This window comes from Chlorocebus sabaeus, chromosome X (assembly GCF_047675955.1).
Source record: "Chlorocebus sabaeus isolate Y175 chromosome X, mChlSab1.0.hap1, whole genome shotgun sequence".
Lineage (NCBI taxonomy): Eukaryota > Metazoa > Chordata > Mammalia > Primates > Cercopithecidae > Chlorocebus > Chlorocebus sabaeus.
In genome coordinates, this window is record NC_132933.1 from 21,408,266 (window position 1) to 21,424,607 (window position 16,342).

Sequence of the window (16,342 nt, forward strand, 5' to 3'; positions counted from 1 at the left end):
AGAAAGGACGTCCATACAAAAACCCCATCTGAAGGTCACCAGCATCAAACACCAAAGGTAGATAAATCTGTGAAGATGAAGAAAAGGCAGCACAAAAAGGCTGAAAACTCCAAAAACTAGAATGTCTCTTCTCCTCCAAAAGATCACAACTCCTTGCCAACTAGGGAACAAAACTGGACGAAGAATGAGTTTGACAAATTGACAGAAGTAGGCTTCAGAAGGTGGGTAATAACAAACTCCTCCAAGCTAACGGAGCATGTTCTAACGCAACGCAAGGAAGCTAAGAACCTTGAAAAATGGTTAGAGGTATTGCTAACTAGAATAACCAGTTTAGAGAAAAACATAAATGATTTGATGGAGCTGAAAAACACAACACAAGAACTTTGTGAAGCATACAAAAGTATGAATAGCTGAATTGATCAGGCAGAAGAAATAATATCAGAGATTGAAGATCAACTTAATGAAATAAAGTGTGAAGACAAGATTAGAAAAAAAAGAATGAAAAGGAACGAACAAAGCCCCCAAAGAAATATGGGACTATGTGAAAAGACCAAACCTAAGTTTGATTAGAGTTACTGAAAGTGATGGGGAGAATGGAACCAAGCTGGAAAACACTCTTCAGGATATTATCCAGGAGAATTTCCTCAACCTAGCAAGAAAGGCCAACATTCAAATTCAGGAAATACAGAGAACACCACAAAGATACTCCTCTAGAAGACTAACCCTGAGACATATAACCGTCAGATTCACCACGGTTGAAATGAAGGAAAAAATGTTAAGGGCAGCCAGAGAGAAAGGTCGGGTTACCCACAAAGGGAAGCCCATCAGACTAACAGTGGATCTCTCTGCAGAAACCCTACAAGCCAGAAGAGAGTGGGGGCCAATATTCAACATTCTTAAAAAAAAGAATTTTCAACCCAGAATTTCATATCCAGTCAAACTAAGCTTCATAAGTGAAGGAGAAATAAAATCCTTTACAGATAAGCAAATGCTGAGAGATTTTGTCACCACCTGGCCTCCCTTACAGGAGCTCCTCAAGGAAGCACTAAAATATGGAAAGGAAAAACCGGTACCAGCCACTGCAACAACATACCAAATTGTAAAGACCACCGACACTATGAAGAAACTACATCAACTAATGGGCAAAGTAACCAGCTAGCATCATAATGACAGGATCAAGTTCACACATAACAATATTAACCTTAAATGTAAATGGGCCAAATGCCCCAAATAAAAGACACAGACTGGCAAATTGGATAAAGATTCAGGACCCATCAGTGTGCTGTATTCAGGAGACCCATCTCACACATAGGATCAAAATAAAGGAATGGAGGAATATTTACCAAGCAAATGGAAAGCAAAAAACAAACAAACAAACAAACAAACAAAAAACAAAAAAAACAGGAGTTGCAATCCTAGTCTCTGATAAAACAGATTTTAAACCAACAAAGATCAAAAGAGACAAAGAAGGGCATTACATAATGGTAAAGGGATCAATGCAACAAGAAGAGCTAACTATCCTAAATGTATATACACCCAATACAGGAGCACCCAGATTCATAAAGCAAGTTCTTAGAGACCTACAAAGAGACTTAGACTCCAACACAATAATAGTGGGAGACTTTAACACCCCACTGTCAATATTAGATCAATGAGACAGAAAATTAACAAGGATATTCAGGACTTGAACTCAGCTCTGGACCAAATGGACCTAATAGACATCTACAGAACTCTCCACCCCAAATCAACAGAATATACATTCTTCTCAGAAACACATCATACTTATTCTTAAATTGACCACATAATTCGAAGTAAAACACTCCTCAGCAAATGCAAAAGAACAGAAATCATAACAAACAGTCTCTCAGACCACAGTGCAATCAAATGAGAACTCAGGATTAAGAAACTCACTCAAAACCGCACAACTACATGGAAACTGAGCAACCTCCTTGGGAATGACTACTGGGTAAATAACGAAATTAAGGCAGACATAAATAAGTTCTTTGAAACTAATGAGAACAAAGACACAATGTACCAGAATCTCTGGGACACAGCTAAAACAGTGCTTAGAGGGAAATTTATATCTCTAAATGCCCACAGGAGAAAGTGGGAAAGATCTAAAATTGACACCCTAACATCACAATTACAAGAACTCGAGATGCAAAAGCAAACAAACTCAAAAGCTAGCAGAAGATAAGTAATAACTAAGATCAGAGCAGAACTGAAGGAGCTAGAGACACGAAAATCCCTTCAAAAAAAGCAATGAATCTAGGAGCTGGTTTTTTGAAAAGTTTAACAAAAAAGATACACCACTAGCCAGACTAATAAAGAAGAAAAGAGATAAGAATCAAATATACACAATAAAAAATGCTAAAGGGGATATCACCACTGATCCCACAGAAATACAGACTACCATCAGAGAATACTATAAACACACCTCTATGCAAATCAACTAGAAAATCTAGAAGAAATGGATAATTTCCTGGACACATGCACCGTCCCAAGACTAAACCAGGAAGAAGTCGAATCCCTGAATAGACCAATAACAAATTCTGAAATTGAGGCAGTAATTAATAGCCTGCCAACCCCAAAAAGCCCAGGACCAGACGGATTCACAGCCAAATTCCACCAAGGGTACAAAGAGGAGCTGGTACCATTCCTTCTGAAACTATTCCAAACAATAGAAAAAGAGAGACTAATATCCTCAATAGAATACTGGCAAAACTAATCCAGCAGCACATCAAAAAGCTTATCCACCATGATCAAGTTGGCTTCATCCCTGGGATGCAAGGCTATTTAAACATACACAAATCAATAAATGTAGTCCATCACAGAAACAGAACAAGGACAAAAACCACATGATTATCTCAATAGATGCAGAAAAGGCCTTTGAGAAAATTCAACAGTGCTTCATGCTAAAAACTCTCAATAAACTAGGTATTATTGGAACATCTCAAAATAATAAGTTATTTATGACAAACCCACAGCCAATATCATACTGAATGGTCAAAAACTGGAAACATTCCTTTTGAAAACCAGCACAAGACAAGGATGCCCTCTCTCACCACACCTATTCAACATAGTATTGGAAGTTCTGGCCAGGGCAATCAGGCAAGAGAAAGAAAGAAAGTGTATTCAAGTAGGAAGAGAGGAAGTTAAATTGTCTCTGTTTGCAGATGACATGATTGTATATTTAGAAAATCCCATTTTCTCAGCCTAAAATCTCCTTAAGCTGATAAGCAACTTCAGCAGAGTCTTGGGATACAAAATCAATGTGCAAAAATCACAAGCATTCCTATCCACCAATAACAGACAAACAGAGTCAAATCATGAGTGAATTCCCATTCACAATTGCTACTAAAAGAATAAAATACCTAGGAATTGAACTCACAAGGGATGTGAAGGACCTCTTCAAGGAGAACTACAAACCACTGCTCAAGGAAATAAGAGAGGACACAAACAAATGGTAAAACATTCCATGCTCATGGATAGGAAGAATTAATATTGTGAAAATGGCCATACTGCCCAAAATAATTTATAGATTTAATGCTGTCCCCATCAAGCTACCACTGACTTTCTTCACAGAATTGGAAAGAACTACTTTAAATTTCATATGGAAGCAAAAAAGAACCCACATAGCCAAGACAATCCTAAGCAAAAAGAACAAGGCTGGAGGTATCACGCTACCTGACTTCAAACTATATTACAAGGCTACAGTAAGCAAAACAGCATGGTACTGGTACCAAAATATATATATAGACCAATGGAACAGAACAGTGGCCTCAGAAATAACACCACACATCTACAAACATCTGATCTTTGACAAACCTGACAAAAACAAGCAATGGGGAAAGGATTCACTATTTAATAAGTAGTGTTGAGAAAACTGGCTAGCCATATGCAGAAAACTGAAACTGGACCCCTTCCTTACACCTTATACAAAAATTAACTCAAGATAGATTAAAGACTTAAACACAAGACCTATAAAAACCCTAGAAGAAAACCTAGGCAATACCGTTCAGGACATTGGCATGGGCAAAAACTTCTTGACTAAAACACCAAAAGCAATGGTGACAAAAGTCAAAATTGACAAATGGGAGCTAATTAAACTAAAGAGCTTCTGCACAGCAAAAGAAACTCTCATCAGAGTGAACAGGCAACCTATAGAATGGGATTAAATTTTTGCAATTTATCCATCTGACAAAGGGCTAATATCCAGAATCTACAAGGAACTTAAATTTACAAGAAAAAAAAACCCCATCAAAAGTGGGTGAAGGATATGAGCAGATACTTCTCAAAAAAAGACATTTATGTGGTCAACAAACATGGAAAAAAGCTCATCATCACTGGTCATTAGACAAATGCAAATTGAAACTGCAATGAGATACCATCTCCAGATACTGGAGAGGATGTGGAGAAATAGGAATGCTTTTACACTGTTGGTGGGAGTGTAAATTAGTTCAACCATTGTGGAAGACAGTGTGGTGATTCCTCAAGGATCTAGAACCACAAATACCATTTGATCCAGCAATCGCATTACTGGATATATACCCAAAGTATTATAAATCTTTCTGCTACAAAGACACATGCACACATATGTTTACTGTAGCATGATTCACAATAGCAAAGATTTGGAACCAACCCAAATGCCCATCAATGTTAGATTGGATAAAGAAAATGTGGCACATATACACCATGGAATACTATGCAGCCATAGAAAAGGATGAGTTCATGTCCTTTGCAGGGACATGGATGAAGATGGAAACCATCATTCTCAGCCAACTAACACAGGAACAGAAAACCAAACACTGCATATTCTCACTCATAAGTGGGAGTTGAACAATGAGAACACATGGACACAGGGAGGGGAACATCACACACCATGGCCTGTTGGAGGGTGGGGAGCTAAGGGAGGGGATAGTATTAGGAGAAATACCTAATGTAGATGATGGGTTGATGGGTGCAGCAAACCATCATGGCACGTGTATTCCTATGTAACAAACCTGCACGTTCTGCACATGTATCCCAGAACTTAAAGTACAATTAAATAATAATAATGATAATAAAACTTTAAATGGCATTTATTAGCAAGTTCTTGTACTATTTAAAAATGGACACATCTTTTTTAAAAAGATGTGCCAGTAACATTATTTTATCCATTGCTAAAGTGATTTTCAAAAGAGACACTGTTGCACCTATTTTTTCCTTTTATGATTATATGTATGAACTGAGTTGGGATGTTTAATTGTTTTGTAAAATAGAATAAGTTGACTTACCTGCTTTTTGAAAAAAGACATGGAATTTACCATCCCAGGAGTATTATGAAAAAAATGCAGCAAAGCTTTAAAAATACATTAATGAAAAAGTTCTGTACTTAGGCAAAATATCCTTATTTTTTTACGACCACTTTTTTTTTTCTGGACAGAAGACTTGATTTTCCATAGGATGTCTATGAAATCATGGTTTCCATCTGCAGTGCTGAGTACCTCTTATATTCCTTACAGAACTTGTGGTGGACCACTAACAAAAACACGTGAGGGAAATAGAACTTGAAGCAAATCTGAAAACTTGAAGACTTTTAAATCTTGTCAGCCATCCAATTCAAGCAGTGTATGGCAGGTGTGTCATATATTTGTAGAGCCAAAATAAATGGCCACAAGAAATTCAGAAGTAATACAGATGTAAGGAAAGTTTAAAATGGAAAGAAAGAAAACATTGTTTTCATTGTTTATTCAGGGGTTGATAAATGCATTTAAAGGAAGACCTCTTCAGTGATTGGTTTAGGTGCCAAAAATCTTTGTGATCTTCTGGACCAGGCACTGGCAGTGTTCCTGTTATGTGCTGGTTTGTGGAGGGAAGGCAAAAGAAAGTAGGAGACAAGGAAAGTATAGGAAAACCAGGGCAAAAGTAGCTGATGGTAGTGGCCTTGCAAACAGCTCTAGGACAAGTTACTGTTTCCATTAGATTAGAAGAAAACATGTCTTTCTTCTCTTGTTTTACTTTCAAGACAACTTCCGTGAGAAAAAAAATATGAATTCTTAAAAATAATAAAATCTGCAGTTCTTTTTTCAAACATTATACTTTAATAGAGAATCTGTTATGTATTTAATTTTAAAATATACGTTTTTGCATTTTCCTTATGTTGTATCTTGTCTAGGACTCTCATAAATGAGCAACAATTCAAAGTCAAAGTTAACTATTTTATTTTCACGGAAGAATACTTATGAAAGGTTTCTTCCTGTGGATTGGAGTGAAATCTCCCCCACCCTTACTCCCACCACCAGTTCAGTTTCATCATACCTATTATTGAGCAAAAACATTCCAAAGATGAACCTACTATCCAAAGACACAAACAGCAATCATCTGGGAATTTCATATTTTTATAAGATCTTGTTGCTATCAAATGGACAGGAATAGGTCATTCTTTGTGAAGAATGAATGCACTATATATGAAGAATCCTAGGTATTGTCATCCCAATTTGAAGGCTAGGATTGTGAGAAAATATTCAACTTCACAGGTCCAATCGATTCAAAACTAACGGAGGTGGCCAAAGCTCAGCTAGCCTAGAGGGTGCCCAACTGACACAACTCTTTTCTAGTGTCATACAACAGAAGGGTTAATGTTAAATTACCATTTAATCTTTATAATTTTCAAAACAAAAATCCTGGGAGATGCTACTGTAACCCCCAATGACAAGATAGAGCCAGCAGTGCTGAGCAAGACATGATCTCTATGCTCAAGGAGTTTAAATCTAGTAAGGGAGAAAAGGTTAAGGGGCCCAGTCAGCAAGCATGAGGAAGAATATGATAGATGCCATAAGAGTAACACAGTATTGTGGTATGGTTAAGTGGTGGAGGGGACTCTGGAGTCAGGCTGCCTGAGTTTGAACCATGGCTTGATCACCTGCTAGCTTCATGAAGTTGTGCAAGTTAAATTACTCAACCTTTCTCCACCCTCATTTCCCCATCTGTAAAATGAGAACAGTAGTTGCCCTCTCCAAGAGAAATCTGGAGAGCAATAAGTCTCAATGTAATTCCAAGGTATTCCTCTTGATGACTTAACTTCTATGCAGTGGTGTTTGAGTGTGCGTTTAAGAGTATCCTTAAATCATAGTGCTTGCTGTATCATTCATGGTGAGTTAGAGGTTTGTGGAAGTCAGAATTCCTAGTGTTTACTTCCAGCTCTTCATAAATTCTAATACTCATTTTATTTCCTTGTACTATCAAGTTACTTCTCTATTTAAATGAGCATAGCATGTTCCACAAGAGCAAGGACCTTATCAGTCTTGTTCAGTACCTAGAACAATGCCTGGCACATAGTAGATGCTAGATAAATGTTGGTTGAGCACAACTTATGGCAATTATGAAAATGTTGATACATCAGGCATGAATGTAATTCTGAAAACGAACCATAAGTACTCTACAAAAATGACAGGTTTCCCTTGTTTAAGATTCCCAAGAGAGATAAACAATGCTATCTATGACATTTCTCAGCTAGAATCAGTGCATGAGATTTGGAGTCAGAAGATCTTGCCTGGAGTCATGGCTCTACCACCAGGCTTTGTAACTTCGAATAAGTAATTTAACCTCTATGAGCTTCATTTCAGTCATCAGTGTTTTAGGTTATCACTCATGCTTTAGAATATTTTTGAGAGATCGAAAGATCAGTGAAATACAAGCGCTTGTAAACTGCAAGTACAATAAAGTACAAATGCACTAAGAAATGGTAACTTTTCATGTTCTGCTTTAGAGGACTATAAATCTTAAGAAGCAGAACTGTATTCCTATTACTTAAGTCTAAGGAAGTGAAGACAAAGCTATATTATCCCCAAAACAAAATTGATCTTAAGAATACAGAGAAAACTGGCACTTCTCCCTGTCTTTTATACATAGACAAACAGAGCTGCATGAGAGAACTTCTCCCCATCTTTCCTCCAGCTCCCTTGAGTGTTGCACTTAGTTTCTTCTGAGTCAGCCCCTAAAATAGTTTCAGTCTGAAGGAAGACATGTGGTGGCTAGAACTGCTTTGAAGAGTTGGCCAGGGCTTCATCATAGGTTACAGGCCAAAATTTTGAAAAAGAAAAAAGAAAATTCCTTCTCCCCCTATCTCTGAATAAAATGCATGTCCAGAAGCCAGTTCTTGTTTGCATTTTTCATTTGTAAAAGTTCAGAATTCACATGTATCATTTATTATGTTTCTATACTTGGTGGACCTCTGTAGAAAAAGTCTTTCTCCAGACCTCACTGTTTATGTTTTGAGCAGATCTTATATAGATTGATCTTTTTTTGTCATTTTCCTTCCAAATGTGTTCAGACAGACTATATAATTTAGTTGTGGGATTAGGTTGGAATATCATACTCTTCCAGAGTACTTTTCATAATACATTAAGTCAGTTACAGTGTGGAAATGAATTTACTCTTGAAATTCAACTTACTGACACTACTGAGAAAAATCTCTGGCTAAGGAGAAACTCAGAAAGTTTGGGATAGCTAATCCCATCACTAGTCAGGCTGTTTTTGGTTGTCATGTCTCTTTAGACATTTTAAAATATATATAACAGCTTTATTGGGATGTAATTCACATACTATCCAATTCATCTATTTAAAGTGTACAATTCAGTGAATTGGTTATGGTATTTCAAAAATCAAGCAATCGTCACCACTATCTAATTCCAGAACATTTTCATCACCCCCCAAAGGAGACTCTGTACCCATTAAGCAGTCATTCACCCTTATCCCTTCTTCGCAACCCCTGGCAACCACTAATTTATCTTCTGTCTCTGTAGATTTGGCTACTCTGAACGTTTCATATAAATGGAATCATACAATATGTGGCCTTTTGTGACAGAGTTCTTTCGCTTAACATGATGTTGTCAAGGTTCATCCTTCTGGTAGCATGCCTCAGTACTTCATTCCTATTTGTGGCCGAATAATATTCCATTGTGTGGATATACCACATTTTGTTCATCCATTCATCTGTTAATGGACACTTAGGCTATTTCCACTTTTGGCTATTGTGAATAATGTTGCTATGAACATTCATGTACAAGGATTTGTAGGAGGATTTCTTTATCGCTTGTTTTCAGATACTTTGGGTATATACTGAGTTGTGGAAGTGAAGGAACTGTCAGACAGTTTGCCACAGCAACTGCACTATTTCGTATTCCCAGCCACAATGTATGAGGGTTCAAATTTCTCTAATTTCTCTGTCTTTTAAAATTATAGTTAGACTAATAAGAGTGAAGTGGTCATCACATTGTGATTTTGTTTTGCATTTCTATCATCAGGTTATTTAAAAAATATTTTTTCCTAGAAGTCATTTGCCTGCAACTTCAACCCTCTAGAACGTGGTCCTGCATGTAACTTGATGCAGAAGGGCCCCCAAAGAAGTAAGAGCAGTCACAGAAGATGCAAGAAAGCTATGCATCTTGTTCCATAGGCCCCTCATTCAGTGGGTAACTAATTGTTATTCAACATTCATGACTGGCTATTAGGTTTTTCAGAAGAGAGCTGGAAAATTCACTGTGGTAGATATTGTGACAGTCAGATAAGTGGCAGTGGATATGACAATTAGTCTGCCACTTAAAGATGAGAACTATTATACTTCCTAATATATTAATAGTCCCAAGTCTTTAATTAGAGACCAAATTATATTTGATATTTTTTAAGAAGGCAAAGTTACATAGAATACATTTTGTAGTGATTTCCATGAAGAATGATTCAGAGAAAAACGTGTTTTGCTCTTGAGTAGATAAGCTTGCTTGAATTTTCTAGGTACTTAATTTCTCAATGATATTTGAAAAGTCAGGTGATATTGAATTTCATCTTGAATATGGAAAAGACAAAGAGAAGATTGAGGTTTTATAAAGTTGTTGAAAATATTGTCCAAAAAATTAAATGAAATACTTTTAAGAACTTTAATCTCACTTTTTGATGAAGTTAACAGTTATTTGATTTTTCTAATACTCAGAGCTCACTTTTGCATTAGTGCTATTTCAGTATGTGTTTATGGCATATGCCAGTAAATTAACCTTTCCTGTATCTTTTCAGCTGTTGCTAGAAATTATAGCTGGTTCACACTGAGTTAAACTGCATACTTTAAAGCTGCATAATATTTAATCTATTTCATTAAACAGCACATTCTGTCTCACTTGTTTGTATATGCTGAAACCTTCTTCTGAGTTGCTCCAATTTCCCTTGAGAGACTAAGGAGCCTACACACAAAACAAACAAACAAACAAACAAAAATATCTTTTCAAATGACTTTTTTCTTTATCTGAAGCACATTTTACATTTCCATCCTCCACCCCACTTAATGTGAGGTTGTTGCCCAGTCTTGTAGTACAACAGTAAATCTAAGCAGTTGCTTGCTTTTACTATAAGTTTTATACTGGGAAATGCCCTTTTTATTGACAATAGCTGACTGTACTATGTTGCACTGTCAGTATCTAGATGCTTCCTGTTTTAAATAGGATATAGTTACTTCTTTTCCAAATCTAGAGTTTGAAACGGAAGCATTGTATTATTTTAGCTAATTTTATTTATTTTTTTCTTGCAGGTTCTGAAAAGTGCCTTTTCTGAAAACTCTGCTGCTTGGATTCTACTCTAGAGCTGTCTCTTTATAAACCCCTCTCCCTACCATACCGTTCCCCGCCCTCTCCACCTCCCCGCCGAACCTGGTGTGCTTGTAGTTTACTGTCAGCAGCTGGTCCATTTCTTTTTTCTGTGATTCTCAATTTTCTTAGTCATTTTCCCTCCACTTGATTTTGCAACAAAACTTTTTTGGGGTTCTAACATCCTTCCCAATCTTATTATTTAAAGCTAATAAATAGAGAGAAAAACTTTTCTCCCCCTGATCTGAGACCATTCCACAAATCAAAGGGCAGCCAGCAGCATATGTTTTTTACAAGAATAATTGAAAACATCAACTGCAGAGCACAGAATTCTTTTGAAAGTCTGCTGGTTATTTCACATAAATTCGGCAAAGGAACAAAATAAAGCATTCATTATCTTAACAGTTGGCTTCTTAGGAGTTGGTCTCTAATTTGATTTTTAGTTATTCTGATAGTTTTTATGATTGGCTTTTTGTTTGACTAGACCAGATTTGACTTTAATGAAAACCTAAGTGTTAACAAATAGACGTTTCACCAAAGCAACCTGTTATCTCTTCACACTTAGTTTGAATTCATTTTTAATCCTTTAATAGTCCACAATAATATTGTCCTAAAGAGGGTACATTGGATTTTAATTTTGCTTTCAATATGATGGCTGTCAATGTTGCCCTGATTCGTGATACCAAGTGGCTGACTTTAGAAGTCTGTAGAGAATTTCAGAGAGGAACTTGCTCTCGAGCTGATGTAGATTGCAAGTTTGCCCATCCACCAAGAGTTTGCCATGTGGAAAATGGTCGTGTGGTGGCCTGTTTTGATTCTCTAAAGGTGAGTCCCATCTGAATGCACATAATTTAAATTTGTTGATTTCTGTGTTTTTTGAAATATAATGTGCTTTGAAATGAGTAAAATTAATAATAGCATGAAAGTGATAAATTAAAAAAAAAAAAACAGAATGGCAAGATAGAAGGTCTTAAAGTCAGAATGGCTTAACGACAAAATGTCTTAATTCTTAGTGTTTGTAGAGCTAAGCCAAGTCTAAAGCTCATTCCACCAAAGACCACTTACCACTTATCAAAACAGATACACTTAAAGAATAAAAATTGAATAATTTTTGTAGGAGTGAGGGATTGTAGTCTTGCTATCATTTACTTTTTTGTATATGATTTAGATGTTACAGTGATCATAATCGTCATGTAACCTAGAGAAGCCCTTCACTGAATTATAGCTTATTATCCATAGTACCAAAATGCACTTGGGAGGGACCAGTCAGCTTTCAGAAGATAAATAAGGTCAGACTGAGGGAGTATAAGGTTTCCAGAAGGAAAATTATAGCATTTTGAAGTATCTCAAAGTATATTTTGAACCTTTAACTTAAACATATTGCTATAAAACTAGGTTCACTTAATTTTCCTCCTGGACAGCTGATTGACCAATTTCAGATTTGTAAGTATATTTTGTAAGGAAAACGCTATTACCAAAGTCATCAAGCCTGAGTATTATGTACTAGATTATAAACAAAATATGAGGGCAGATGAGGTATTATATAGGACAGGATGTATATGATTGCAGAAAAAGAAAATGTAGTCATTTTCATGTTTTATTCATAGTTATCCTTAAGGATAAAAAGTACAAATTAAAACATAGAAGCAATAAATTGTAATGGATTTCTGGTTTAATTAATAAGATTTGCTACAATGCATTTGAGATTTTTTTCAAAATATGTCAAAATGAATTAAGCTTAACAAGAACCTTTTCAGTTTCTTGATATTGTTTTACCCTCATCATGACCAGTGACCAATTTTACCTCATTAACATTTTTATTTATGGCTGCATTGGCTAACAGAGATGTATCCCTTAGTGTGATGGTTTCCTCAGGAAACATTTTCTTAAGTGATATACAGGTTAAGTATCTCTTATCTGAAATACTTGAGACTGAAAATGTTTTCGATTTTTTGGATTTTGGAATATTTGCATATCCATAAAGAGATATCTTGGGGATGGGACTCCAGTCTAAACATGAAATTCATTTACATTTTACATATACTTTTTACACATAGCCTGAAGGTAATTTTATACAACATTTTGAACAATTTTGTGCATGAAACAAAGTTGTGTACATTCAGCTATCAGAAAACAAAAGTGTCATTATCTCAGCCACCCATGTGACATCATGTTGGCACTTAAAAAGTTAAGGCTTTTGCAGCATTTTATACTTCAGGTTTTCAGATTAGAGATGCTCAACCTGTACTACTTAAGGAGTTACTTTTACCTATTTCGTGATTACTAGTGTGCTTTTTTTTTTTGCAGACCATTCCATTTTAAGAATACAAACTTGTTATTGTAAAGATAAAGGTAATTCCTACCATTGAAAATCTCTGAATTGCCTTTATTTGTGGTAGACATTATGACTAAAGAACTTATTTTGTTTTCTTCATTTTGGTTTCATTTAAGTTTCATCTACAATTATTTTGTGTATTATTTGCTATAGGATTGGGCATTACTTTGAAGGGGAAAAGATTGCTGAGTTAGTTGGGGGAAAAAATGAGGTATCTTTCATCCAGTCCATATAGAGGGTCAGGAACTGCAGTAGGAACTTTGCATGTGGTGTTTCAGGAGATCTGGGGTACAGTCCCAGCCTCTGTATCTGACCTCGGGCAACTTAACCTCACAATCTTTGAGTGACTTCATCTCTAACAGATAGGTAATATCTTCTCTACCTAACTTCTGTGATTATTGTGGAGACTGCAGTAAGCTAGTACAAATGGAAAACCACATATCACTATAAAAGTGAATTAAATAAAAGGTTTTCTTCCTATCAACTAAATGTTTGTTGGAGGCATTCTTTAATAAAGTTCTATTTAGTTAGGGTTTATTATTTAAAATTACAAACTCATGTTCTAAAGGTACATGACCAAATCTAGTTGCTGTGTGATATTAGTTGTTCAAACTAAGTATAACTGTTTTGTGGTTGCTCTGATATAGAGTTCCTTGCAGGCTTTGTAAATTCTATCTTTCCGAACATCATAGAATGTGAAAGGAGATGTGTGATCTTCCTATTAATTAATAAACTCAGGTCAGTAATTCCATTTAAAGGCAAAAGAGTGCCATAAACTAAACATTTTGAAGAAGAGTACTAGGGAAGGTGACTGTTTACAAAATGCGTACTGCACTACAACTTTAGAGCTTGGAAAGTGTTTAATTCAGAGACAAAATAGATAAGGGCCAATGAATATTAATAAGCCACTTAATTATTTAAATAAGTTGTCTACTCACTGTATCTAGTATTTTTAAAGTAATGTTTGCATCATGTTAATATCCTGATGACCAGTCACAAAGGGTAAAGATGATTTACATAATCCTTACAGTCTCATATTTTTGTGAAACGCTTAGTATTTCAAATATATAAAGCCTTTCAAACAATTATTTAATTTGCCATTTAGATAGCACATTAATCAGAGTTCCATGTCTACACAAGAGCTTTATAGTTCTTATCCATGACATGCATGAAAGTTAAATTAAGCTGAGGGTAATTGACCTGTGTGCATTGTACTAGTATCATATCTATAATACACAAATAACATACTTCTGTGGTTACTGCAGCATTTCCTACTTCTCCTGAGTTTTTATAATTGAAACACTGTTGAACTTCATGTGTATACTGTTTCTTATCTCATGAGTGATTAAATAACTGAAGCAATCATTTGATGAGTTTTGGGCTGCTGCTTTTGTTTTTGTTTTGTTTTGTTGTTGTTGTTGTGTAAGAATTCTATTAGTACTAGCTACTCTACCAGATGATGGTTATTGCCTTAATAACGGGTACAACAGATACAATGTTCTAACTCACCTTGTAACGAGGGAATATTATGAAAATAAGAAGGGCAAATTGGATGACTGATTGTGTATTGTGCTGAAGTGCTGTGCCTATCAATCCATGAATGTTGAGTGCTCAGTGATGAAGGCAGCACCATCTTCAAATGGAAATCTAGTGTAGTCCATGGATTAATTTCCAACTACGTAGAATGGTCTCATATCATGTTGGTATGCAGCTGTTTTTGACTCCGTTGCCTTGTGGACTGGGCATAATCTGTCTCCAAAGTTCTCTTTAAATATTGCTTAATCCATTCTATGCCAATTTCTTGATATTACAGTTTGCCATTGATCTAGGTTGGTATTTTTAGTGAATGTTCCTTGGATTTAACGAAGAGTCGTCATTTTTAAAACGAAATCAATCTTTGTGATTGTTTTCATAGCCAAGTTATTCTGCTTCAGCAATATCATGATGTCTTGAACCTTTCCCTCTATACTTGAAGCAATGTGTTATCAGTCACTTTTTATCGAGGAAGGATATAAATGTTGTCATTATTTCATTATGACAGATCAACACCCATCACATCTGCCCACCCCTCTTACCACTTTGGGTAGTTTTGTGCCAAGAATTTCCTGGTAAAGGCTATAGCAGCAGACATAGTTAGAGGATACTCAAGCTAACCTATATACATTCCTTAAAAAATGGGAACTGGGTGAGGAATGCACATAAAACAGTCACATGCTGTGTCTTCAAAATCACATATGATCACAAGAAAAATAATATTTTGACAAGTGAAACCTGTTGTATAAAGCATATGGATATGAATCTATCCTTGTAGGTCAAACTGACCCGAGTTACCAGTATATTCTGTAATAGCACCACTAGTCACAGCAGTTTTCATTAGTTTAAAATTTGACTATTTTTGACTGAATACTTACTCATCCCTATTTGCTAAGGGAAAGTTTACCAGAAACTAGATGCCTAGCAACACAATCCCAAGGGTCACTGGATTATGCAAGACTTAGCACCATTTATCAGCTCCATCAGAGAGGTCTGTCTACACTATAAAGACACATAAGCAGCACCTGTCATCCTGAGAGTCAAGGAAAATAACATTTTATTTAAGGATCTCTATTTTCTATGATGCTAATCTTTAAAAGGAAGTATCTTTGGTAAAAGTCAATGCTATTTTGAATATTTCAAAAACCTCTTTTGAAAGGAAAATAGAATTGTAATTATAGGTTGGTGCAGAAGTAATTGTGTTTTTTGCCATGAAAGCAATGGCAAAAACTGCAATTACTTCTGCACCAACCTAATGGTACCCAAACAAATACATATGGATAGTTCAGCCTCGCCTTTTAAACATTTTATTTTGAAATATTAATAATTTTAGGCTTACAGAAAAGTTACCAAAGTAATACAGGAAACTCCTGTATACTTTTTATCCAGATTCTCCTAATGTCAACAGTTTACATGCCATGCATTGCACAGTTATCAAAACCAGGGAATTATCACTGGTACAAGATTCTTAAGTAAACTAGAGAACTTATTTGAATGTCACCAATTTTCTTCCTAATGTTAGTTTTCTGTTCCAGGATCCAATCTAGGATCCCATATGGCATTTATTCCTCATATCTCCTTAGTCTCCTCCAACCTGTGACACTTTCTCAGTCTTTCCTTGTCTTTCATGACCATGACACTGAGGATGAATACTGGTCAGTTATTCTGTAAAATACATCTTACTTTGTGCTTATTGAATGTTTTCTCATGATTAGACTGAGGTTATGTGGTTTTGGCAAATAAAAAAGAAACCCACACACAGAAATGATGTGCATGACATATGAGGGTATGTGATGTTGATATATCTTATTCATTATGTTAACTTTAATCACTTGGTTAAGGTGGCATCTACTGGGTTTCT

At 35.7% G+C, this 16,342-nt stretch overlaps 1 protein-coding gene across 5 annotated transcripts in view; it reads left to right on the forward strand.

Moving 5' to 3' along the window:
• Window positions 1-16,342, forward strand: part of MBNL3 (muscleblind like splicing regulator 3) — a 120,230-nt gene that overhangs the window by 41,243 nt on the left and 62,645 nt on the right. For 3 of the 5 annotated variants that reach the window (XM_037989146.2, XM_007992722.3, XM_007992723.3), the window contains one exon: window positions 10,559-11,438. The exons of the other annotated variants lie outside the window; for them this stretch is intronic. In XM_037989146.2, coding sequence (XP_037845074.2) covers window positions 11,262-11,438 — 177 coding nt within the window. In that variant the 5' untranslated portion in view covers window positions 10,559-11,261. The remainder of the gene's footprint in view (window positions 1-10,558; window positions 11,439-16,342) is intronic. 5 annotated transcript variants of the gene reach the window in all.